This window comes from Nesoenas mayeri (assembly GCF_963082525.1).
Source record: "Nesoenas mayeri genome assembly, chromosome: 12".
Taxonomy (NCBI): Eukaryota; Metazoa; Chordata; class Aves; order Columbiformes; family Columbidae; genus Nesoenas; species Nesoenas mayeri.
The window spans coordinates 7,950,846-7,976,103 of NC_137547.1; the positions used below are offsets into that span (position 1 = coordinate 7,950,846).

General features: G+C 56.9%; 2 protein-coding genes across 5 annotated transcripts in view; one reads left to right on the forward strand and one right to left on the reverse strand.

Moving 5' to 3' along the window:
• The first annotated feature begins 1,777 nt into the window (after nt 1-1,777).
• PSMD7 (proteasome 26S subunit, non-ATPase 7) lies at nt 1,778-7,891 on the forward strand. Its single transcript, XM_080351760.1, has 7 exons — nt 1,778-1,980; nt 2,661-2,752; nt 4,027-4,119; nt 4,979-5,076; nt 5,334-5,414; nt 6,712-6,803; nt 7,407-7,891. Exons 1-7 carry the CDS (start codon nt 1,907-1,909, stop codon nt 7,843-7,845), a joined length of 969 nt encoding a protein of 322 aa, XP_080207886.1. The 5' UTR covers nt 1,778-1,906; the 3' UTR covers nt 7,846-7,891.
• An 848-nt stretch (nt 7,892-8,739) lies between these two features.
• The window catches only part of WWP2 (WW domain containing E3 ubiquitin protein ligase 2), a gene marked incomplete at its 5' end in the record, with an annotated part of 37,317 nt that continues 20,798 nt past the window's right edge, over nt 8,740-25,258 (reverse strand). For 2 of the 4 annotated variants that reach the window (XM_080351826.1, XM_080351827.1), the window contains 16 exons: nt 8,740-9,793; nt 10,033-10,105; nt 10,942-11,038; nt 11,525-11,629; nt 11,929-12,049; nt 12,585-12,725; nt 12,834-12,967; nt 13,952-14,111; nt 15,208-15,296; nt 15,385-15,456; nt 15,573-15,651; nt 15,939-16,067; nt 16,648-16,729; nt 18,391-18,445; nt 21,532-21,706; nt 23,503-23,592. In XM_080351826.1, coding sequence (XP_080207952.1) covers nt 9,694-9,793; nt 10,033-10,105; nt 10,942-11,038; nt 11,525-11,629; nt 11,929-12,049; nt 12,585-12,725; nt 12,834-12,967; nt 13,952-14,111; nt 15,208-15,296; nt 15,385-15,456; nt 15,573-15,651; nt 15,939-16,067; nt 16,648-16,729; nt 18,391-18,445; nt 21,532-21,706; nt 23,503-23,592 — 1,702 coding nt within the window. In that variant the 3' untranslated portion in view covers nt 8,740-9,693. Of the gene's footprint in view, nt 9,794-10,032; nt 10,106-10,941; nt 11,039-11,524; nt 11,630-11,928; nt 12,050-12,584; nt 12,726-12,833; nt 12,968-13,951; nt 14,112-15,207; nt 15,297-15,384; nt 15,457-15,572; nt 15,652-15,938; nt 16,068-16,152; nt 16,171-16,647; nt 16,730-18,390; nt 18,446-21,531; nt 21,707-23,502; nt 23,593-25,258 lie in introns of those variants that run through there. The other 2 variants (XM_080351828.1, XM_080351829.1) reach the window with 2 other exon arrangements.

Here is a 25,258-nt window from a genome sequence, read left to right on the forward strand (position 1 = left end):
TTAAAACATTCCTTCTATTAGGTAATGGCATTTAAAATATCCGTAGCTTGTAATGGCACTTAGGATATGCCCAAAAATCAATGAGCTAAATTACTTATTGAACTAGTTAATTTGAACATTGAGTTTTATATGTATATTGATAAAACAAGCTACAAGAATACCGGCTATATTTGAATTTCACGGTAAGATATCTCCCTCTGCTGGAAAAGTCCCTAAAAACTCGCCCAGATTTTTTTTTTTAAAGCAACAGCACTTAAGGATGTAACGTCTAAAAAACTCCACAAGAGGTCTCTGATTCTCGTCGAGTGTGGAAAGGAATGCTGGTTTTGCTGAAACCTGCTCAGCGTTAAAAGATGCGAAACAGCAACACAAAACTTTGGATTTCACACAGAACACCGGACCTGAGAAATACGCAAAACACACATAAAGTGGGGAAAGTATAGAAATTAAGGGCTATTGTAGTGCTTTAAAAACAGCGAGGCTGTCCCTCAAGGATTTGCTAATACTCTTCATGTTAGTAACTCCTCCATAGTGAAATCAGAAATAACAGCCTCAGGTTCTATTTTCTTGTCAGAAATACAAAAGAAAAGCTCTGTGTGCACTAGTTCCTACTCTTGAGGTGCAAAACCCCTCCTACAAAGCCCAGCTTAAGCACTCCGCTTAGTTCAGGCTGTTTCTCGTTTACACTGCAGAAAGCTGGAATTCAGGCGGGAAAAACACGCAGAGAGGCTGAAGTCTGTTGGGTTTGGTAACAAAACAAAACCAATTAGCCTAAGGCAACCCCCTCAGATGAAAGCAAATACCAACAGAAATAGGTATTCCTGCTTATTTATACACACTTTTATCCCTGCAGTACTGGCAATCACGAAGTTCCAGGGGCTCGGGAAGGACAGGCCAGGTGATGGAGTTTGCCCAGCCCAGGCTGCAGCAGCTCAGGAGTTACAGACACAGGAGTCAGTGCAGGGCACACAGCTTGGGGTCAGATACAAACACAGGAGTCAGTGCAGAGCACACAGCTTGGGGTCAGATACAAACATAGGAGTCAGTGCAGAGCACACAGCTTGGGGTCAGATACAAACACAGGAGTCAGTGCAGAGCACACAGCTTGGGGTCAGATACAAACACAGGAGTCAGTGCAGGGCACACAGACAGGTCGGGATGTTGCACCCTGTCCGTGCTCTTGGTGCTCTCACTCCGAGCAGGCAGCACCCCTGCACTTTAAACCTGCGGTCTAGCGGCAAAGATAAGATCACACCATCATTCTGAGGCCGCTCACTCATTTTCTGAAAAGTCACGGTGATGGGGGACGTTCCTGGCAAGGGCAGAAAGGCAAGTGCCGCACTGGTGTGCCCGAGGAGCGGCAGCCGGGCCGCTGCCCGGCCCCGAACCCCACTGCCAGGGGGCTCGGGACACGCGCGGCCTGAAACGACCCGCTGTGGAACCGGCGGGAACTCCCGCTTCCCTCCGCCCCCCGCTGACAGGAACCGGCCCCGCAGCCGCCCCCCCACCCTGCGGCGGGGCGCGCTGAGGTGCAGCTCCAAGGAGGGGAGCCCAGCACCACCGAAAACCCCCCGAGCGAGGGCCGCTCGCCGGCTGTCCGCCTCCCTGCTCCGCCGGCCCGCCCCTCACCTCGGGCGGAGCGACTCGACTTCCCCAAGATGGAGCCGCGCCGCCGACAGCCGAGACGCACCTTCCCAAGATGGCGGCAGCACATCCGGCCCCAGCGACCTCTCCAAGATGGTGTCCTGCCGCCACGACCTCTCCAAGATGGCGGCGGTGGCCCCGCCCCGGCGCGGGGCAGGCTGGGCGCGGGGCGCGCGGCGGAGAGCGGGCCTGGTGCGGCTGGCGGGCGGCGGAGCGAAGCCAAGTGGGGCCGGGCCGGGCCGGGCCGGGCTGGGCGGGCGCCATGCCGGAGCTGGCGGTGGACCGGGTGGTGGTGCACCCGCTGGTGCTGCTCAGCGTCGTCGATCACTTCAACAGGTAGGGCTGGGCGGGCGCGGCGCCGCGGCGCTGAGTCACGGGCCGGGCCGGGAGGGACCCCGGGCGCTGAGGGGAGCAGGGCCGTGGGGGGAGCAGCGCGCCGGGGCCCAGGCGGGCAGATCGGGGCGGCGGGGACCCCCCGCCGTGAGGGGGCGGCGCGCCGGGGCCCGGGCGGGCGGTCGGTGCCACGGTCCCCGTGTGGCGGCGGCAGCGCGGCCTGCGGGAGCCCCGGGCCTGCGGGACCCCCGGGCCGCGCCAGCGCTGTTGTTTCCTCCTCATGCGGAGAGGAGGGGGCGGGTGGGGCCCGGGGGCGCTGTCAGGGCCGGGAGCAGCGCCCTGCGCGTTCACACATGGGTGAGGAGGCCGTGGAGTCCTCTGGGTTGGAACTGACCATCCAGATCATCGAGTCCAACCGTGAGTGGAGCTCGTTCCTGGAGCTGCATCTGTGCCTCATTTAACTTCATTGCGCCAGGTGACGAGCAGTTTTTGTGCCAAAACTAAGACCTGAGCTCTCCCGAGCCGAGCCAGCCTGCCGTTGTGCGAGGAAATGGCGATGACACGAGCGGCTCCAGAGCTCGCTCCTCACAGCCGCGGTGCTGCGGGCAGAGCGGGGGCTCCGCTGGTTCCTCCCGTCCCGAGTCTGGCTTTTCGTGCCGGAACTGACAGCGTTTTCCATTTAGAATAGGAAAAGTTGGGAACCAGAAGCGAGTCGTTGGTGTGCTGCTGGGCTCCTGGCAGAAAAAAATCCTGGATGTGTCCAACAGTTTTGCAGGTGAGTTTGGGTGTCCTGCCCTTGTTCAGCCTGCTGAATTATTTAATAGATGAATTGTATTTGGGGTTTTTTTTAAGCCACCCTGCCAAACCACAGATTGTTCCCTCCATGTACAAATCAGCCTATATCAAACTAAAAATGCTCACTACTGTCAAAACCACAGCGATTCCAGACAGTCTTGCGGAGTGTTTCGGGAGCAGTATAAACCCCTTCCAGAGTGCTGGGGAATGTTTTGCTGCAGTGGGCTCATGGAGCTCTGCTGAGTGATCCGTGTTGCAACACATCGGGCAGGAATCACGGCTCTTGGTGCTGATGTCGCTGTTAGCTACTTGTGTCAAGATTTAATGTACATTTTAGCTTTATTTCTTTTCCCCAGATTTTGTCCAATTCAATACTAGTTCTTAAGCTTGTTGTTAACAGTGTTGAAATAGTTTTCTCTTCAATACTTACATGTGATACTAAAAGTAGTTCTTAAACACGTGGCTTTTACTGACCTGCTTGTGTTACTTAGATAATTTCCTTCCCAATGGGGCTACACTGTGACACAGCAAAATTATCTCAGTTTAAATATGGAGTTTCAGGGTTTATATGGTGTTCTTCTCTCAAGTGTGGACTATTTTTTTTTCCCAATTTTTGAAGGAACTTTTTTCCATTTGAGTTGAAAAGAGGGGTTTTTTTTGTCATTTTGCCAGCCTTTCAACTGTGAGGCTTTTACCCATAAATTAAAAGACGGAAAGCAGTCTTTGTTCTCAGAACGGAGCCTGTGTCCCTGTGTACATGCTAACTGATAAAATGACTAGTTGTGTACTTGAGGGTGAATAGTCCTCACGTAACATGCCTCACGGTGTTCTGGTAGTCCATACACGTGCTGTGTGCTGAAGGCTGACTTTTCTCTGAGCAGACTGCTGTTGGTCAACAAACTGTGCAGTCTGCTGGGACGTCATATCGAATGTCTGTGCACACCAATGTGTCACCTCTGCCTGTGTGAGGATTCTTCTGCAATGGTTTGTGTTGTCTGCTGAGGACACCCTGCAGAATGATTTGCGGTTAGTTCCTCAGGTCGGAGCTGTCAGTAATTACGAGACGGCCTCTGCCTGAGAGACCTGACCAGTACTGCAGGTTCGCTTGCACATCGTAGTGTTGCAGGACAGTTAAAACTGATTAAAGTCCGCTCCCTTTAGCAGCCACAGGTATCCTAAAACACAGGGTTTCTACACACATTTTCATTCTGGAAGTTGGATTCTTGAATATTGATTTTATTGTTTTATTCCCAGTACCTTTTGATGAGGATGACAAGGATGACACTGTGTGGTTTCTGGACCATGACTATCTGGAGAACATGTATGGAATGTTTAAGAAGGTCAATGGTAAGTTTGAGTCTTCTTACAGTCAGGGATACACTCCTAAAAACTTCCAAGACTGTGTGGGGAAAGGAATTCATAGTAAGGCAGAGAGTTAATTGCTTACTTGAGAAGCTGTTCCGTGCTAATTCCTTGCTTGACTTCACTTTCCCTGGTGGTTTTCCATGGGTTAATTTGTGCAAATAGTTGGTGTTCTTAACAGATTAATTTATACCTTGATAATTTTTCCAAGTCTCCTGACAGCTTTGTATCTTCAGAATAATTCAGATTTCAAAAATACCGTTTCTTCTGAAGAATCTCAGAGCTTTCTCCTCTATAACCCATCCCATACAGATGTGCACTGAAATTAAGTTTTTAAATTAATTTAAACACTACGAACTCACATTTTAAGTAATGGTTCTAATTGCTTCACCAGTCATTTTAAAAGTGTCTTCACTGCTCAGTTTGAGACTTTAGAGCAGAACGTTTAGTCCTCACTTCACTTTTCTTAGCCATGGGAACAATTTTCGTTCTCATGATACAGTTTGCATTTCTAGAATTTCTAGAATTTTTGTATTCTTGGATGGCAGAGTTTCAAGCTGTCACATCCTGGTCTCTGCAGAATTAATAAACGGTACAGAATAGTCCAGCTTAGTTAAGAACCCAGGAGCAAAGTTACATATGTGATTAGAAAGCTGTGACAGTCAGTCCCATCAGTGAGCTGTCACTGGCCATGTCATTGTCTCACCTACTGCGATTAATTTCCCCCTACTTTACACTCCTTTCTACACACGTCACGTTTTCACCCTTCATTTGCTAATTCAGTCTGCCCAAGTCTCTCTGCAGTTGTCAAGTCTGATTTAGAATCTTTTCTGGTTTTGCTCAGCTAGAGAAAGAATAGTTGGTTGGTACCACACAGGCCCTAAACTGCACAAGAACGACATTGCCATCAATGAGCTGATGAAAAGATACTGTCCGAACTCTGTAAGTACAGAACTTTTTTGGTTTGTTTTGTTTTTTTTTCCTCTCTGTTCCTAAATGGGGGATCTGGGAACCCTTGGCCACCTTTGTTACTGGTGATATGGCATGTTAAAGACCTGCTGGCTGGCAAGTGATTGAGGAATTCAGTCTTGTGCCTGACGTGAACACCTCTGGGCAGCCAGCATGCTGACCTGATTTATTTTCTTTTCTTAGTCTTTGAATGAAAACTGGTTTTGTGAAATGGTTGCTTTTTCCATAAGGTGTTGGTGATTATTGATGTGAAGCCGAAGGACCTGGGGCTGCCCACAGAGGCTTATATTTCAGTTGAAGAAGTTCACGATGTGAGTATTGAACATGTGTCTTTTCCTAGGGAAAGGGTTTCCATTCAGAGGTGGCTGTTAACATGGCCTTGTTTTCTGCAGGATGTTGCCTTGAACACAGGGGATGTTGCACACACTAGTGAGGGCCTGTGAGTTGCAGCCAAAATCTGCTGAAAGCACAGGTTAAATCCCAGTCGTAATATAACTTTGTAACTAAACCTTTCCTCCCCAATGCCCCTGGGAGAAAAGCTCCAGCTGTCCCTGTGATTTAGGTGCTTTTTACCTGGTTCTGTCATGTCCATGGCCATGAAGAAAGTCACAGGTGGGCACACTCGTAAGGTGTCACTTTGACACGCCAGCCTGTTTCTGACCTGTTCTGAGTAATTACAGGCTTAGTCATTGTGCACCAGCAGTGCTGAGTGGGCAGGTCAGCTCTGAGCAGCACTTACTAATCACTTGCAGCACTGTGTGGACAAACAACATAGTGAGTCAGCTTTAGCTTGGCATTTACGATTGTTTGATTTAAATTACATTCTGGATGTATATTAAAAAGGAGTTTGATCCTTTTGCCTTTCTCAGGCCCCCACTATGCAGAAAAAGCTGCTCCCAGTGTTGTAGATTTGTTCTCAGTTTTGCGGGTTCACAGTAGTCCCAGCGGTGCTTTCTATTTACAGCTCTATACAGAGCCACATAATGGCTTTGGAAACACATGGTAAAACTCATTCTCAGAAATTCAGCCTGTGACTCTTTTAAATGTATTCCTTAATCACCAGTGTATAAACTGTAATTTTAATGTAATTGCTGTGTTAGTATTTTTTTTTCTAGCTCTGCAAATGTGCTTCTTACCAGTTGAAAGCAAATACCAGAATAGCAAAAGGTGTCCTAAAATGTAATAAGGTTGTACTAGGAAAGAAAGAAAGAATTGTGGTATTTAGTGAGACTTTCTGTTCTACTCACCAGTACATAGACCAGCAAAATACATTAATTGAAAATTGTACAGAGCAGAAGAAAGAAGGAAATCCTAGTTGGTAACACTACTTAAACCAAGAAAAATCCAACTAGTCTTTCTTGTGGACTTTGCTGGTTTTATTAATATACTTTCTCACACTCCATCTAAAATTCCATGTTTTTAGAAGCCATTGTGACTCAGTTACAGACTTCTCCCCTTAGCCGTGTACTCCAGCCCCTCCATACTCTGTTTTGCCATCATTCACCCCGTTGCCCCTTCCTGACCCTGTCACGCAAAGCGCTGTTGGTTAATGTGACGCTGGCATGTGCCTGTGTACCTGACGGTGTCTCCTGCCTGCTGTCCCTCCAGGACGGGACTCCCACCTCCAAGACATTTGAGCACGTGACGAGCGAGATTGGAGCAGAGGAGGCGGAGGAGGTTGGTGTTGAACACCTGCTGCGGTAAGTGGCTCTCACGTGAACACGTTCTTCCGAGACATGCAGCAGCCAGCGCGATCCAGCTGGGATCTCCCGCTGCCAGCTTCCCCAAGGAACCGCGCAGCATGTTAAACACACTACTTAAATTCAAGAGTGTATTACTCGTTGCTAGTGAAATGTGTGACTGAAACTCCATCAGGTGATGAAAATTCCACTTCCATTCTGTGACAGCAGCAGAATGCAGCCTCAGTTGGGCCTGTGCAGCCGCAGCAGCGCAGGGGAGCAGTGCTGACAGGGCTCTGCACTCGGAGACACAAACCAGCTCGCCTTTTTGCTACCCAAACTGCTGTTCTTTATTCCTCTCTGTCTCTCTAACCAGTGTTACAAATATTACTCCAGAGAACACACGTGCAGCACAGGATACAACACCACTCTATTTTAGACCTACTTTGTCACAAACATCAGGCTGTTCTCCTTTGACTTGACGCTTTCATTTCACTTGCGCTTCATCTGTGCTTCAAACTGCTTTTCTGTTTAAGCAGGAAAGGTCTCTTAAGTGAACAGGCCCACCTGTTAATGATGCTGCAAATAACCTCGTGCTGATTTTTTCTGTTGCGGGCGTTTCAGAGATATCAAGGACACAACGGTGGGCACGCTGTCCCAGCGGATCACGAATCAGGTCCATGGCTTGAAGGGACTGAACTCCAAACTTCTGGACATCAGGAGCTACCTGGAGAAAGTGGCCATGGGCAAACTCCCCATCAACCACCAGATCATCTACCACCTCCAGGACGTCTTCAACCTGCTGCCCGACGTCAACCTGCAGGAGTTCGTGAAGGCCTTTTACCTGAAGACCAATGACCAGATGGTGGTGGTTTATCTGGCGTCCCTCATCCGCTCTGTGGTTGCCCTGCACAACCTCATTAACAACAAGATTGCCAACAGGGATGCAGAGAAGAAAGAAGGACAGGAGAAAGAAGAAAGTAAAAAGGAGAGGAAAGATGAGAAGGAGAAAGACAAGGAGAAGAGTGATGTCAAGAAAGAGGAGAAAAAGGAGAAAAAGTAAAATGTGTAGGTTTTTTATTTGTAAATTAAAAATCTTGTAAACTCTTTTCTTTTGTTGAAATGCGCAGTGCTCTGCTTTCCTCTGCTTTTTGCGTTCAGCAGAAGGCGCCTGGAGCAATCTCAGCCAGGCAGCGGCTGCAGCAAGAGCCAGCTCTGCAGCACAGCCTGGCCCTGGGCGCTCGGCTCGGGCAGGGAAGGGGAAAAAACAGGGGCAAGGTTGTAGATATTTTTTTGGTGCAGCACCCTTTCTTCCCCCTGTGCACCTTCAAGGGCTTCTAGACCGACAGCCAAGGATTTCTACCACATTCCATGTCAGCCTGCACTCCAGCTGCTGGCGAGAGCAGTGATGCTTGCGGGGGTAGAAACCCAGGGGAGGGAAGAGGGGATCCTGCTGCGGGAGGAGGAAGGTTGTGTGTGATGCTGCCACACAGGAGAACATCTTCCCTTCCTCCCTGAGGCATCAGTGACCATCCAAGGCTTGCAGCACGTGGACGTATTTGCACTTTTCAGGACTAATTCATTACAGTAAGCCCATTCTGCGCCCCAGACAGCTGCATATTTAACTTCGCTCCTATTTGCACAGTCCCCATGCACCTTGGTGCCCGTCACTGCAGCGCAGGTGCCACTTCCCAGCGCCCACAGCTCTGCACCAGCGAAGGCCTCAGCATGGCCACCTGCCCGGGGAGGGGACAATACCCATTTTTAGTGCTGCTTGTGTCGGGTTTTTTTTTGTCCTGACCACCACCAGCCCAGTGTGCGCATAGAAAAAAAACCCAAAACGTTACTTATTTCTGCCCCTGCCGATAAGCTTCAGGTGCCCATCAGAGTCTGTCCTCGCCCCAAGCTGGGCTATCCCTTTGTGTGACACACGGACAGGGACACACACCTCGGCAGCTGCTTATCGTTTATTGCACAAGAAGTCGGTGTCACTGGGGCAGGACGGTGCAGTACAAAACGATCCAGGTACCAGTCGAAAGCGATGGCAGCGTCTTGCACCCACAGTCCCCCTCGGTACAGCTCTGTACAGCAGCGCTGGCACGGGTCCATCTGCCCCACACACTGGGGAACAGCAAAGGAGGTGGCAGCCCGGTGAGGGGCTTGATCCTGCCCTCACCCACAGCTCTGGCTGTTCCAGCACCAGCCTGGCCAGCAACAGAAGAAATGGGGAGTTTGGGCTGAACCCACAAACCCAGCAAAGGCCAGATGTGCCCCAAATGTGGCCAGAGCCCCCTAGGCTGCTGCAGAGCACCAGCTCTGGCAACAAACCACTTAAATATTAAATACAACATCGCAGGGGCCACACGCTTGCAAATGAAAATGCAGAGGACACGCTCGGCCAGGCCCTGGGTCCAGCTCGTGGGGTGCATTGGCCCCAGTGGTAGCAACTGGGCTTCCCCATCACCTTTGCTGGGTGCAGGACAGGCCACAAATGAGACCTGAGACGTGGTTTGAGAGCCAATTTCCCTCCTCACCTCCATGTATTAAAATGCCACGAAAAGGCAGAAAACACTAGGGGGAAAAATAGCCTGTGCTGAGCCCAGAGCTCCTTTGACTGTGTGTGAGGGGGGACCAGGGAGCCTCGGTGCACCGTGTGCTTTGCCTCGTCCCCTGTGCGCCAGCCCGCGCCCCTCGGGAGCGTGCAGAGCCAGGCTCCTGCATCCACCTCCCCAGCACACCTCCAATTTGTTTGGGGAGGGAAATGCGGACCCATTTCCCCTAGGGCTACGTTAGCGCAGGTCTCGCGCAGAACAAGAGCAACAGCGTCCGCAGCCGCCTGCGCGCTGTCCCGTGGAGAGGGCTCAGTGCCGGCAGGCAGGACCTCACGGCCTGGAAAAGCACCAAAGCTCCATCACTCCTGTCCAAATCCTTCCGTCTCCTCAATGGCATAAAGCAGCTTCTCCTTCAGCTGTTCATAGCTCTTGTAGGGAGGGAGATCCAGGCGGTTAAAGCTGGAGAGACAGCAGAGGCTGTGAATTGTGCTGCAAACCCAACTCTCCCTCCCTGGCAGGGTCCCCCCGGCCTCAGCCACGCAGGGCGGCTGTGGGAAGACGCCCTGCCAGGAACAGCAGCCACGTCCCACGGGAGTGCGTGTGGAGGGGACGGAGAGGCCCGGGGCCCCGTGCACCCCACAGGGGCTGCCAGCAGTTGTCCCCGTGTGCTCTGAGAGGGGCCGCAGAGAATGACTTACCACGTATGGCTCCGAGGCAGCCACGTCTCTTTGCCAACTTTATCGATACAGAACTTCTGGGGCCCGTTGCTGCCTGTTGATTATGAGTACAGCAAATTTCATTATGTGACTGGGAGCTGAGAAAGAAAACACTTCAACATGCCATGCGCCACCAGATCACACCGTCACACTCCCCATGATCCCAGAGACACGTTGGGGCAGAAATCCACAGCAGCACTCACTGCCTGTTCCCACTCCTTTGCAGAGGGGGGAACAAAAAGCAAGAACAGAGAAAGCTGAGAAGCATTTTTACAGCACAGAGAACACAGTGTAGCTTCTAAGCGGGATGGTTAAACAGCAAGCACTAAAGCATATTTATCCATAGACCCAAAGGATGGAGCGGGTCCATCTGACAGTTTTGAAGGACCTGGCTCAGGAAGTCTGAGCCACTGAGGTCACTTTTTAACAAATTGTGAATGCTGGAGAGGTTCCAGGGGAAAGAAAAGAGCTAATATGCCAGCAAGAATAAATGAGTGGCTACGTTAGCTGGTTAGCTCAACACTGGTTCCAGGAAAGTGAGGGAAAGGCTGGTACAGGCCCCAAAAAGTAGCAAATTAAAGGATGAGAAGAGAATTATGCCACACTGTGGTTTTCTGGAAAAGGGGTATCATTGCACAAAAATCAAAATTAAATCAAAAATCAAATCTCATTCAAAATGAGATCACAAACTGCACTGACGAAGTTAACTGTGGCTGCACACTTCACGGCTGAGGAATTTGTCTGGGTACAGCGTGCCATCAGATTAAACCGCTGTGCTCAGCCACCTCAGCTGCTTCGCTGCCTGCTTGCTGCCCCGCACTGTGACAGAGCCACGGACGGGCAACCCTGGTCACAGCCCCTGCAGTGCTGCTGCCCGCCCGGAACACGCACCAATGAGCTCCGCGAAGCCCCCGACGGGCAGGCGGCACGTTCCCGTCACAAACTGCAGCAGCCGGATCCTCTTCTCGTTGTCCATCTCTTTAACCACCTACGACAAGAACACAGCAGGAGTGGGATCCCCATCGCCCGCAGCCACGCAGGGCAGCGTGGGGCCCATGGTCCAGCCCTCGTCCCCACCCCAGGTCCCCCAGGGGCCCGCGGGAGTGGGCCTGCTCAGCCTCACGCTCCTTCAGAGCCACCGCTGACCCCTTCTCTCCTGGCCAGCACAGAGCAGCCCCCCTGGACTGGCCCAGCTCTGTCACACACCACCCTGTCCTGTCCTGCCCAGAGCAGCAGCCATCGCGAGGAGCGCGCTGACCACGGAGTGCTGCCTGCCGGCCACGGCAGCCGCAGGGCCACTGCCAGCCACAGCCAAATGCTTCTTGCTGAACACAGGCTTGCAGGTGTACTTCGTTTCTCCCGACAGCCTGCGAGGCCGCCTGCCCCACACCAGGCCTGCCAGCCCCACGCCACGGGCACGGGACAATCCCAGCGTGGGGAGCAGGACAGAGACACTGCCGGCGCTGGGACTGACCTGCCAGAACCACTGGATCTGTTTGCTGTTCTTGGTGTAGTGCCGGTAGATGGTATTCTTCTGCCAGTCATTCATGTCGATCTCCTGCATGCCGCACAGCATCAGCTGGGGACAGGGGACAGTTAGCAGGGGACATAAACAAGGCCCTGCGCCCACATTTTGCAGCACTGAGCCCTCCGGTGCCGTGCTTCACCAGGCACAGGCTCCGGCCCTGGGACAGGGCAGTGTCACCTCTGACAAGACATTTTCTTGCTAATAGACCCAACTAGCAGAGCTGAGGGGTGGAGGGTACAAGCAGAGCCCGTGTGCTCTGCCACCACCGTGTGCCGTTCCCGAGGCAGCCAGAGGGAAGCAGAGGGAAGCGGTATCTCCGCTCTCCGGTGGCAGCCAAGGTGCCAGCTCACCTCCAGCTCCTTCTCATCGAAGTAGCGCAGCCACTCCAGCGGCACCACCTCATTGAAGCCGTCCAGGAAAGCCTTGGTCTGCTCCTCCACGCCTCGTGTGAACCGCCAGTCCGTCAGCAGCCTGGGGAGCAGATGGGGTCAGTGGGCAGCCAGCGAGCCCCCCGACAAGCCCTCCCACCCACAGGGAGGGCCCCTGGGAGCCACATGGGCACATCGGGAGCAGGACAGGGGCTCCCTGCAATTCCCACTAGCGTGTTTCTCTCTCTGCCCCTGAACCCGTGAGCACAGACAGCCCCGAGCACACACCAGCAGCAGGTCAAGGCTGAAAACCACGGCCCCTGGCCCGAGCAGCCATCAGCAGGAGTTGGCCCCGGACCCCCAGCCCCACAGCGGGGCACAGGCAGGGTGAGCAACCACGGGATAGGGAGAGGAGTTTCACCCTCTCTCCCCTCTCCTCTTTCCTGAAAGTCCTGGCAGCTGCCCAGCCAGCAGCACGCCAGACCGCAGCGAGCTCGGCCGCCCGCGCCAGCCCAGACTTGTCACAGGCCACGTAGCCCAGGGAAGCGGCCACGTCCCAAGGCCCGTGTTCCCACCCCAGAACTGCCCTGCACCAGCGTGGGCAGGCGCCCGGCATGGGTGTCGGGACAGTGACTCACATGATGTACTCCTCCTTGTTCTCCTCCGTCACCCGGATGCTCTCACCACCCTCCTTCAGCTCGTGGGTGGTCACCTTGCCCAGGATCTCCATGTCCTGGATGAAGTACAGCTCCAGGCCGCACTCCTCCAGGCTGTTCTCCCTGCGGGAGGACATCACGGTGGCATTTCTCACCGAGGCAGCAGTGTGGGGCTGTGGGGGGAGTGCTGTCCCCGCAGCAGGGTAGCCCTGGGCAATCGTGGAGACTCACTTGGTCCAGATGATAGAGTTGTAAAATTCGGGGTCAATGGATTCCAGGTCCTTCAGCGTGGGCCGCTTGTTCAGCATTCGCTTGTAGAAGGGCAGTGTGAAACCGGTGTCAATGAACTTGCCGTGATAGAGAGCCTGTGGCGGGGAGGTGACGCCAGGTCACGGGGGACCCCAGGACAGACCCCAGGACGAGATGGTGCCTCACCAGTGGGGCAGCCACCGGGACAAAGGGAATCACTCCCGGGGTCCCCAGGCTGCTGCGCTCACTGCTGGCCAGCAAAGCAGTGTGGAGGAGCAGGCTTCCCCGACACGCTGCCCGGGGTGCGGGTGCTCACAGCCCCTCTCCACTCCTCACCGCAAATTCCACTGTCTTTTTCACCCCTCACTGTTCTATTAAGAGCACTTGTTTAAACAGAGCTGTGCTGCGGCTTCCCTGAATCCCTGGCTTCCAGGAGCCCCAAGGCAAAGGCAGCCAAAAATAACGCAGACGCTTGTCTAGAACGGCCCAGCAGTGAGTAATAGTCTGGGGTTTTATTGGTATCCTGCAATGCGCAGGGCAGGACAGAGCGGCGAGCAGAGCAGCCGCCTCCCCACACACCTCGCAGGGCCGTGGGCCAGGGACCCTTCCCCAGTCTGGGGGAGCCCCTACCAGCCCCCCTGCCAGCCCAGGGCCGGGTGACCTGTGGCACGTTGGCCTTGGAGAACACGAGACAAACAGGAGGAGCCGCCCTGGGGCTTGGGCAGCTGGAAAATCTCACACTGCTGGGCCTAAAAATAGTCCCAGAGCTGCAGCCCCGACAGCACCTGGGGTGGCAGCCAAAGACCTGGAGCCATCCCCGCCACACAGCCCCTGGGAAACCAGGTCCCTCTGGCCCCACGGCCGCTCCCTGGATTCACAGCGCAGCACCCACAGCACCAACAGCCCGTGTCCCACAGCCCTGACCTGGCCAGCGGGGCAGGACAGTGACAGGGCCGAGCCGAGCACAGCCCCAGCATGCAGAGCTGCCCCTCATCCCCCAGCCAGCCCCATGCCCTGCAAAGCTCCTGCTCCACGGTGGGGACACAAACCAAGGGTCTTGTCTCCCGTCCCCTCCCCAGCCCCTCTCCCCAGGCACTCACCATGGCGATGAAGCGGCCGATGAAGCGGAAGTAGGTGAGGTGGTCGGGGTTGATGGAGGAGGCTGGGTTGATCTGCAGGCAGTAGTTGTTCTTGCCGGCATACTCGAAGAGGCAGTACATGGGGTTCAGCACCTCGTGTGACAGGAGGAAGAACCACTCCCTGGGGCGAGATGGGGGGCAACGGTGACGAGGGGCTGTGCGGGGAGGGGACAGCCCTGTGTCCCCACACACACCCCACACAAACCAGGTGCCCATCTCCTTGGAGTGCTGGTGCAAGTGCTGGGTCCTGGTGGGACTGGGTGTGGGTGTGCTGTGCCCAGGGGTGCTGTGGGGGCTGCTGGAGGCACTGGCAAGAAACACCCCAGTTTGCTGGAGCCCCCGCTCAGAGCACTGGGGATCCCGGCAAGCACCAAGCGGCTCAGTCATACACAGACACACACGCTGTTGCGCGCACACACCCCAAGGCCCCGGGAGCCCCATGGAGCCCCAAGCAGCGGGACGGGCACCATCCTGGCTTTGCTGCCCCAGCTGCGCAGGAGATGGAGTCCTTGGCCGCAGAGGCAGCCCCAGCATCCCGTCCGTGGTTCTACCCTGTGGTAGAACAGCATGACGTAACCTACCATAGGGTAAAACCACTGGCAGGACACGGAGAGAGGCGGCGAGCAGGAGCCTGCACCAGTGCCAGGGCAGTGGCACTGTGAAGGGGAGCGGGTGAGAGCATGGCAGCACAAATGCTGGCACAGCAGCGGGTGGAGGAAGTGTTACCAGCAGCAACGCAGATACCCCGAGTGAGTTGGGGGGCTCCTGGGGCCACAGGACCCCCCTCCAGCTGAGACATAGCCCGTGCTCCATGCTACCACCATCCTTGGGCAGGCAGTGGGGGCTGCAGCAACCGCATCTCACCACATTTACCCCAGCAAACACCAGCTGCCCTGGGAACACCAGGGCCTGCTGGCTGCCAAGGTGGCTATGGGGAGAAGAGGCCACTCGACCCATTGCCCCACAGCCTGGGGACAGCAAGAGAGCCCCAGCCGGGTCCCCTAGCCCCCTCTGTGGCAGGGACAGGCTGGTGCCATTCTGCTGCCTTGTTCCACCACTCCAAAAATTCACAGAGTTTCCTATTTGAGCACTTTGGGCTCCTCACCTGAGCAGGCACTGCAGAAGGGCCAGGACACCGGTGCAGCTCACACAGGCTCCCTGGCCTGTGCTGCCCGGGGGGATTCACACCACGGCAGGGACGGCCCTGTGGCGCTCACCTGGCGATGCCGCCGTAGTCCAGGCCCTCCTCCCCTCGCATGATGATGTACAGACGGCGCCGTAGGTCGTACGGCTTCATGTTCATGATCTGGGGAGAAGGAAGGGGAAGCGTCACCATGGGCTGGTGCGAGGGGCTCCACACCGCCCTGGGCTCTGTGGCACCGGCACCTGCTCACCTGCTGGAACGAGTCCTCAAAGAGCGTCTGTCGGGAAACGCTGATCTTCACGTGGCTGGGCAACGCATTTGACTACGAGCAAGGCAGAGACAGGAGGTTTTGTGCAGGCGGGCACAGCAGCTCTCCTCACCTGCGCTTGCCCACGGGGTCAGCCCCACGCTGCCGGGCCCTGCGGCTGCTCTACTCACGTGGCAGAGGAAGCGGAACTGGTGGTACTTCCAGCGAAAGCTCCGGTCATACGCTCCTGGAGACCCGCCCTGCTTGCTCCTGCAAAAGCAGCAGAGCCCTTGGTCCAGCATCCTGCCTGCCCCGGCATGAGCGGCGTGGCCCCGCAGCCCCATCGCCTGCCAGGTGGGAGGGAGATCTCTGGGCCGCTCACTCCCAGAGCCAAACGCGGGCCCTAAACCCACCGCTCCGTGTCCTTGCAACAAAGTTGACCTGCTTCCTCCACCCCATGTCATGACCACGGGAAGGCAGCGCTGCCAGCAGCTCAGGCCCAGCTCCTGGTGCGCTGCTCGGCTGCAGAGCGAGGGGCCCGGCCCAAAAATGCTCACCCAGACTCGAATCCAGGGCGTGGGTCCTTGAAGGTGGTGGTGCGAGTGTTGTGGTCCACAAAGTAGCGCACGCCCTCGTTCGTGTACTTCATCTCCCAGCCGGGCGGCAGTGGCGGCTCCTGGATCATCCTGCCCACAAGGAGGGGGTCACTGGGCTGGCACCTCGGGCATCTCACCCCAAACTGCAGCTCCAAATCGCTGCCCTTGGGGCCACCTTCCATTTGCAGCTCCATGCCAGGAGGGATTCGTGAGCACCTGCCTGCACCCCAAGACAGGAGCATTGCCTAGGCTGCACTCTTGGCCATGGCCAGGGCTGGCCATGGTGACAGCTTCACTCTCCATCTGCGGGAGAGGCGGCCACAGCGCAGAGCTGGGCCAGGCTCTGGGGAACAGCCCAGAGCTCTCGGGAGCCCAAGAAGAGCCCTGCGGGGAGGTGACAGGGCAAGAAGCAAACACCTCTGCCTACCCAGGTGCCATGCAGTCTTCTCAATCACCTCCTCTCCACCTGCAGCTCCCGCAAGCCAGAGAGCTGCCCGGTGATGCCTGGGGCTGCAGCATCCAACCCTCCTGGGCTCCAGACCTGCCTGCAGCTTTCGGTGCTCTGGCTCCCCGGTGCTGCAGCCCGCTCAGTGCCCCAGCACAGGCAGCCCTCAACCCATCACCTCCTGACACCGCCAGCACTCTCCCTGCTCTCCCATGGGCTGCCTACCCCTGCGTGCGAGGGTCTTCCCACTGGGTGGTCCGCGTGTTGTGGTTCACGTAATACACTCGCCCATTGTCTTGTCTCTTCTCTACGAGAAAGGCGAGAGGAAGCGTTAGCTGGAGCACCCAGGCCAGCCCTCCCCCGCCCAGCACAGGAGAAGTTGGGCAGCACCCCGGTCCCACCTCCCCAGCTCCCTGGAAAGGGCAGGAGAAAAGCCCGACATCGCTCCTGCGTGCACAAGCTGCCACGGCTGCGGGAAGGCCGGTTCCTGCAGTGCCCCCACGGCCAGCACGTGGGGAGGTGCCACAGCAGGGGACAGCCCTGTCACCACACTGCCAGGCTGGGGCCAGGAGCTTACCCCAACACGTCCCCGCTCCTGCACAGCCCTGCTGCAGGCACACAGCTCATGCACACCCGAACCGCTTCTGCTGCGCACAGGCACGAAACACACACCGCACCCCCCAGCGCTGCTGCTCGGCCTCTCTGTACCCACAGCCTCCAACACTTGCTGCACAGGAGCCCCCTCACACACAGTCTTCCCTCCCCACACCCCGTGTGTGCCACACACTACCCCGGACACCCCCGTCCTGACACTATTTGCACGCTCAGCAGAGCAAGTGTCCCCCAGCCATGGCTGAGCCCCACATGCCCTGGCCCACTGCTGATCCTGCACCCTCTCCCTCCTCACCAGCCCCCACCCCACACACCTCCCTCCGCGCTGCTGCACATCTGCCAGCACTGCTCTGCCTCCGCGGCGCCCCACACCGCACACCTCCTCCCTCCATGTGCCCGCGTCACGCCCCGCACGCCGCTCCATGCCGGGAGGGATGCCCTGCACGCACACGGCCCTGTCACCCCGGCCACCGCCGCCCCAACTGCCCCCACGTCACGGCTCTGGCAGACCCTGCATGTGATAACTGGGACCCCATCCATCCTGGGGACCCTCACCCCAGGGTGCTCAGCCCCGCGCACAGCTGTGCCTCCCCCAGTCTGCTCAGCAGACAGCGAGGACAGGGCCCCTCTCCTCACTGCCACAGGAGGTGGCCAGGCCACCCAAAGGCTCCAGTCCCGTTCCCATCGACACTCTGCCCTTGGGACACCCCCTCACCAGCCCGGGCCCCTCTGTCCTGCACCGCGCTCCCCGTGGTTCTAACTCTGCTCCTGCCCTCCTTGCTTGGCACAGCACGGCCCCTCCACCCCCACCAGCACCCCAGCCTGCGCTTTCCAGGGATGCTCTGCCATGGAGGGGGGCTCTGCGCCCTGGGGTGGCACAGGGACCTTTCAAAGTGTCCCAGCACATGATGCTTGGGCCATGGGGGCAGGACAGTCCCACTGGAGAGCGGGGCAGAGCATCCCGGGGACATGCACGGCAGCAGAACGGGTCCCTGCTCGGCAGAGGAGGGATCTGGGGAGAGTGAGGAGTTGGATCCCCAGCCTCTCCCCCGTCCAAAAGAACAACCACAAGCACTTCTGCATTCAGTAGCTGAGAGAGACTGGGAACTCCTCCAGGAAAAGGGGAAAAAAAGGAAAAAAAGCTGGATTTCAAATCAGAGATCGTGCTAATCACAGGCAGACAGCCCTGCATGCAGCAGAGCGTGGGGATCACTGGCTCCCCAGCCACGGCTCCCAGTAACGCCAGGGATGGCAGCGAAGGAGCCTCTGACAGCAGCGTCCCCCCCGCCGGGCGGGTGACAGGGGAGCGTCCCCAGCGAGCACCGTGGCAGGCAGGCGAGGCTGCTCAGTACTTACCCCAGCCAGGAGGAAGGGGACCAAGAGGATCATTGTCGGACGGGGCGCCGGACGACTAGAGACAACAGAGAGGGCAAAAGCACAAAATAAAACCAGGGCAGCGACGCCTGGGAAGAGCAGAACGCAGAGGTGAGCTGTGCAGCCCCTGCTCCCACTCGCCTCCTCTTGGCCCGCAGCTCCAGAGAACTAAAAAAACACTTGCACACTCAAGGGGGTAACAAAAAAAAAAAGGCCAAAAAAAAAAAAAAAAAGGCCAAAAAAAAAAGCACAAATTAAACAGAGGCTGGGGCAGCCAAGGGGGCGGCGGGGCAGGGGCCGCGCGGGACGGGACGGCAGGTCCAGATGTGCGCGGCTGCTCGGCTCCCGCCGGCCGTCCCCACCAGATACACCTCCAGCCTCCTCCAAGAACCACACACCAGAGGGGAAAAAATATCGCAGGCCTTTCCAATGAAATCATTCCCACAAGCCCTGTCCACGCCCAGTGCTTCCTGGCGGCGGCCCCCTCCTCCGGGCCGCAGGGCGCAGGGGGCCGCACTGAGGCCGCATTCATCCGCCCAGACGGGCGGCCCCACGCCCGCCACCCCCCAGCAGGTTGGGGGGCCGCCGCACAAAGCACCTTTCTTCAGCCCCGGGGTGGGCAGAGCCACGGCCATCACCCAGCCTGAATCGGGGCTGCGCTGTGGCCAGGGGAGCGGGACGGAGGGGCCCCACCGCCCCTGTGCTGAGCCCCTGTCCCCAGCTCCGCTGAGGTCCCCAGGGATGAGGCACAGCCCCACAGTTGGGGGTTCAGGGGAGAAGGAGGCCTGCAAGTGCTTTCAGTGGGTAAATACAAAATGCAGTTACCAAAAAGGCATTTTCAGTGCACCTCCTGAAACCCGGCTGCTGGAGAGTGGCCAGCGTCCCAGCCCTGCTGGCATCCCAGTCCCACCAATGTCCCAGTCCCAACAGCGTCCCAGCCCTGCATGCTGGGCTGGGGATCACAGCCTGGGCTCAGGTGATGCCACCCGCAGCCCATCCCGTCCTTCCCACTCGGGGTGGGGGGGAAGCCCCAGGCCCAGGCGTGGCCACTACTCATGGTGCCAGGGCCCCCCACCAGCATTCAGGAGGTCCCATGACAGGCCAGCACCCCAGGGATGTCCTGGGGCACATCAGGGACCTGGCTGGCACACTGTGTGTCTCTTTGAGCTTCATCTCTTGTACTTGACCCCCCACACCAGGATGGGGAGCAGGAGGCGCTGCCCTGGCAGCCAGGGCTTTGGGGGCAGCCTCTGCTCCCTCCCTGCCCAGACAAACACAGTCAAGTCACATCCTGAGGTACCACCTCCCTGTGACCTAAGAATAACGAATTGAACTAACAGGGCAGAGACACAAGAGCCCTGGGCAGAGCTGGGGGAGCCAGCCCACTACAGCTCCCACAGCCCCATGAACAGCCCGGCCTCGCATGCCAGCGGGACTCCTGGGTGCCGGGACACTGCAGGGACAGAGGGGTCTCTGCTGGCACCTGGGGCTGCAGTGCTGCTCATCACCTCCCACCAGCCTGCCCCCGCGAGGAGGGAGCCGGGTGCTGGAGCTGGAGGGCTCAGCAAAGCAGAAAGCCCCGCGGGAAGGAGGCAGAGCAGGAGCCATCGCTGCTGGCAGCGGGGAGCTCCAAACAAAAAGTACAACCGTTTCATCAGGCTAAATTTGGAGCTTGAGTCCCTCCCTCTGCGCTCCGCGGAGCCCGGCCAGGGTGAGCTGCACAGGGCTGGAGTGACTCCAAGGCCAGCGCTGGTGGGGACATGAGTGGGTGATGGGCCTGCAGGAGGTTTGGTCTTGGGGGGAGCCCCCCCGCACCCCTCCGCAGCTGCCTGCCCAGGACAGCGGCAGAGCCATGAGGGTCCCGCTGCGGTTGCCAGGCCTGGAGGTGTTGAGAAGCTGTCTGGGGAGAGGTGGGAGGCAGAGGGGCATGGCAGCGCCCCACACCCCAACGAGCAGCCCCAGCTGTGTCCCATGCAGAGCAACACTGGGGGGCAGACTCTGCACCCCCTCCAACCCAAGCTCCCCACTGCAGCACACGGCTTGCACCCGCGCTTGTGCTGCTGGGACCCGTCTACCGCCCGGCTCTCCCTGAGAGGAGCTAAAGGGTGACAGGGAGCTGGACACTCCGCACTTCCCACCTTCGCTCCGCACCTGCCCCACCAGACCCCTGCCTGCTGCCAAGAGCCATGTTTTACACCGTGGCACAGCCTTGTGAGGCTCCCGGCCGGCTGTCAGCAGAGAGCACCGGGACATCACTGCTCCGGGAGGCAGGAACGTGCCAGCCTGGCTGCTTCCCCAGCACCGCTCACCCCGCAGCAGAGCAGCTGCCAGCATGGGCCTGGTCACCAGCGGGTGCTCACCACCCATCAGAGAGTGCTTGCCAGGAGCCAGGTCCCAGCTCCAGCAGTGACAGCAAGACCAGGACAAGGGTGTCTCTGCACAGGGGCTATTGCTCCACCCGGCTGTTGAGAGATCATCCCCTGGGCGAGGAAATGGAGCTGCTCAGCCCAAACCAGGAACAAGGGGAAGAAGTGGGAGAAGCAGGAGGACGCTTGCTGAGCCCAGCAGCGCTCATTCCCTGTGCTCTCTGGTGCCCCAGCTCTTGCAGCCCTCACTGTGCCACCGCTTGAACCCTGGGCCTGCAGCTCCTAATGCCACCCAGGACCCAAGCTGCTGTCCTCAGCCCAACGGAGACTTGGGGAGGGATGAGCTCAGCCTCATGAGCCGCCCCTCCTGCTACAGACCCGGCTCCCACAGCTCCCGTAGTGCCTGCCTGGCTCCAACAGCACAAGCAAATCCTGCCAGCCTCGCAGGCCAGCTGCAAGGCCTGGCTAAGGGAGAAAGCGTGTGCCTAGCCATGCTGGCACTGAAAGGACACCAGGGACAGGCTGCTGAGGACACCTTCCACCACCCTTCAGGGGCATGCAAGCTGTTTTATAAAAGGAAAGTTACTCCCACGGGGTTCTCGGCATGCAGCGGAAGAGCTGACAGGCTCTCCTGTCCGAGTGTGGAGCTGACAGACCCCACACAGCCCAGTGAGCACCTCCCTGCACTGATGGTCTCGCAGGTAGGACTGGCAGGAGAACGGGGGGAAACCCCCACCACCGCAGCCCCAGCTCTCACCTGGTACAGGAATCTTTGGCTGAACTGCTGCATGGCTCCCTGGAGCTGGTTCCGCTGAGACTGCCACTGCTCATAGTTCCTGACGTACTCGGCCGTGGGGCGCTGCCACGTGGTGGTCCGGGTGTTGTGGTCCACATAGTAGTATCTGCCTCGAGGATCCACGCGCTTCTCCCACCTGGAAACACCCGAGGAAGATGTCACTGTCTGTCCCCAGACAGCTGGTGGGTCCTGCTGGCAGGTGCCACCAGCTGCCGTGTGGCACCTCAACACTAACACTGGTGTGAAGACATGAGAGGGAAGCCCTGGAGAGATCGGGAGGTACAGCAGAAGGCACAACCCATGGTCCCACATCGAGGAACCTCCCATTGCCCGCGTCTGAGGGCCATCCCCAGGGCCACAGACACGCAGCAGCAACTTGAGAACATCCAGCTGCTGTCCCAGAATGAGTTGGAAGCCCAGCTGTGAGGAGCGCTGGGTGTGAGGCCCTTCCCCAGCTGCCATGCTCCCCTCCTGCTCCCCATGCAGCGGCTCAGGAGATTTGTGGCTGAGTTCTGCCTCTTGGAAACATGGGTGAGAAAAGCAGCTCAGTCCTCCGAGGAGGAAGAGCTGAGAGCCGCCAGGGTCAAGAGCCCAGCTCTGAAGACTGTGATTTTTCATGTCACTCTTACACTACAGCCTGACTTGAGACACTTGCTCTCTGGCTCCTCTCACAAGACCAACACACCCTTAAGACGAGGACTCTGTTCCCAGCTCCAGCATAACCACCAGTTTCGCAGCTGAGGGGGCTCTTTCAGACCAGGATCCACCAGAAGGAACTACAAAAGGCTAGCAAGACCTGAAGCAGCCCCTGCAAGGGCACATGAGGCCTGGATGGGGTGCCTGGACACCAGCAGAGTTCGCACCAGGATGCTGTAAGCATTCCCTCCAGACAGCCGACCTCTGACAGGGCTGGAGACCTGCGCGGGAGGGCAGGAGCACACCTGGGGTGCTCCCAAACCTGCCTTCCCAGCTAACAGCCTTTCACACCAGACAGACTGCAAGCTGTTGTAGGATCAGAAAGCGGCTGCAGAGACCACAGCTTAACTGCAGGCAGAGGTGCCCACAGGGACCTGGAGGCTCCTGTGAAACTCCTGTGAAACTGGAGAGGCTGGTGTTTCATGCACTGTGCTGGTGGTTAAAGCTCACTCCAGTCATCCCAGCCCCCAACAAACTCAGCTTAAAGAACAACAAGGGTTTGTCTGTGTCGAGTTCTTTGCTTTTAGGAGCACAAAGAGGTGAGAACTCAACAAGCTTCTGGAAAGCACGAGGCACCCAGGGCTGCGTACGGCTTGTGTGACCTGATCATTTGCTCCTGCAAAGGAAAACACGGCCCATGGACATGAGCTTTGCAGAACGCTCCCTGCGGGGCTTGTAGAGCTGAGCAGCAGCATCTTCTCAAGCACAAGCAGCCCACAATGTAGCTGAGAACATAAGAGCCTCCCCAAGAGAGTCCCAGGGTCCAGGCCTGGGGCACGCTGAGCACGCCTGGTTCTGCTCACCGGCAGCTCACTTCTCATCTACAAGCATCTGTTTTCCAGGTGACATGAGGCCCATGTCTCTGGTCCTGGGGGGACTTTGCTGGCACCCCATCCCAAAGGGCCACTCCTCTGCCCTGCCTGCATACGGCTGCACTCCTGGTCAAGTGTTCAGTGATTTCCATGGACTGTTTAAACAAATAATCATCTAACAGAGGTGAAAATGCAACAGACTGGAAAGCTTTTTCATTTTTACAAATGATGAAAAGACCTTTCTGAGGATACAGGGTGTGCTTTCAGGCCAGTGAACACTTGGTCATCTCACCTCACTTCTTTTTAGGAAAGAAAAGACCTTCCTACCACCAACACACTTCTCCCCTTCTGTGCCGACTCCCGTGCACCTGACACAACAAGTTAGCTCAGTATGCGAGACACCAGCTGCCGCAGAGCCCCTTACCCTGGAGGAAGAGGTCTCTCCCACGTGGTGGTCTTGTTGTTATGATCTACGTAGTAGACTCTACCATTAGGCAGCTCTCGCTGTTCCCACCTGCAAGAAAAACAACATCATCATAATCATAAGAAAGTTGACATTTGCACAGAGACTGAACCCTGGTCAAGGTGGAGCTACCAAACCAACCATGAGTCCCTGCTGCAGGGCTCCCTAGGGAGAGCAGCACCCAGGGGAGGCCACATGGAGGAGCACTGAGGCTGACGACACGGCGCCTGTCCTCTCCCCAAACACGGGGTGAAGTGAAGGGTCTCAGCTGGAACAAGCCCCATAGATCCAGCAGCCTTGGCATCCACAGGGCAGCGACAGCTGGAGTCGCACAACAGGCGGGACTTCACGGGGACCTTTGCTTTAAATCATGCCCAACAGCCTCCCCAGGAAAGCTGTAAGCGTGTGTGCCCGCAGGCTCGGCCCACAGCTGTGCAGCCCAGCTGCCCCTGCAGAGCAGCGAGCTGGGAATAATTAATAATCACCTTATTACCAAGAATGTCCAGAGAGCTGCATCTGGTGGATTAGCAAAACTCACACTGCCTAGCTACAGCATTCTAACTTTGGTTTAAAATCAAGAATGAGAGCAGGTCTGCATGGCATTTTGGCTAGCTAGATCAAGGCTATCGGAGAAGTGCTGCAGCAGTCTGCTGCCTGAAAACAGGCATAATTTGGAGCATAAATTCCTCATTTCCTCCAGAAAGTAGGAGGGTTGGAGTAAGATTTCACACAGGGTCAGCTTTATGCCCTGTGAGTTTTTGATGTAGTTTTTGTTTGGTTTCTCTTAATACATCTTTCAAGGGGAGCCTCTGAGCTTGGGCCGGGGCTGAATTTTCTCCCTGGCAGCCCTCCTGCTTGCTGCTGACAGATAAGGCTTAAAAACATCGTGTGGCCACAGGCACGGGGTTTGGAGCTGGCCCCTGAGGGCAGCCGGAGCGACAGGGAGGCCTGGCTTTGCACAGCTACACTGAAAACCATCCTTTGCCTTCATTCATTCATGAAAGTGATTGCCCTGGCAAAGGTAAAAGCTCTGTGGAGCATCGTGCTTCCCTGTCCACTTTCATTCTGCAGCAGAGAGAGGCGAGCCAGCAGCTGCTGAGGGATAAAGTGTTCTGCCACATTTCTGCTCCCACAGCTCCTCTCCCAATTCAATCTTCAGCCTCAATCATCATAAAAAGCTCTAGGAAATTAATATACCAGCTTGTGTTGTGACAGCAAAGGAACAAATCGGGCTTGCAGCAAGCAAGCAGAGCTTGTGATGGAGATGCTCTAAGCGCTAATGCCCTATCGCCCAGGCTCACACGGTCCCTGCTCACCCACAAACCTCTCCAGGGGAGGATGAAGCCACCAAACGGTGACCACAGCCTTGACACTGCTCCTCAAAAGGTGAGAAGGCAGAAATGGGGAGAGCTGCCACCGTGTTTCCAAGCCCTGGCAGCATGATGTCAGCTGGGGACTCCAATGGTCCAGCAGCTGGAGAACCCCTGCCCTGGGCAGAAGCAACCTTAAACGCTGAGAGAAGAGCCAGTTCCCCAAAAGCAGGAGGGAAATGTGAATGCCAGGCGCGGGATCTAGCTGGATCCCTCAGATACTCCTCTGGCAGCCCTTGTGACTGCAAAGAGCCCTGCAGGATGGGGAGAGCTGCTGGAGGTGGCAGCGACTGACCGATGTCCTCGGTCCCCCTCTCACACCCTACACAAACACGACAAGCTCATGA

What these genes read in the sequence shown, in the direction of transcription:
- PSMD7 (XM_080351760.1), top strand. Translation starts at nt 1,907, where the DNA reads ATGCCGGAGCTGGCGGTGGACCGGGTGGTGGTGCACCCGCTGGTGCTG. An exon ending in CAGTTGAAGAAGTTCACGAT is followed by an intron (nt 5,415 to 6,711) that starts GTGAGTATTGAA and finishes CTGTCCCTCCAG; the next exon opens with GACGGGACTCCCACCTCCAA. An exon ending in GGTGTTGAACACCTGCTGCG is followed by an intron (nt 6,804 to 7,406) that starts GTAAGTGGCTCT and finishes CGGGCGTTTCAG; the next exon opens with AGATATCAAGGACACAACGG.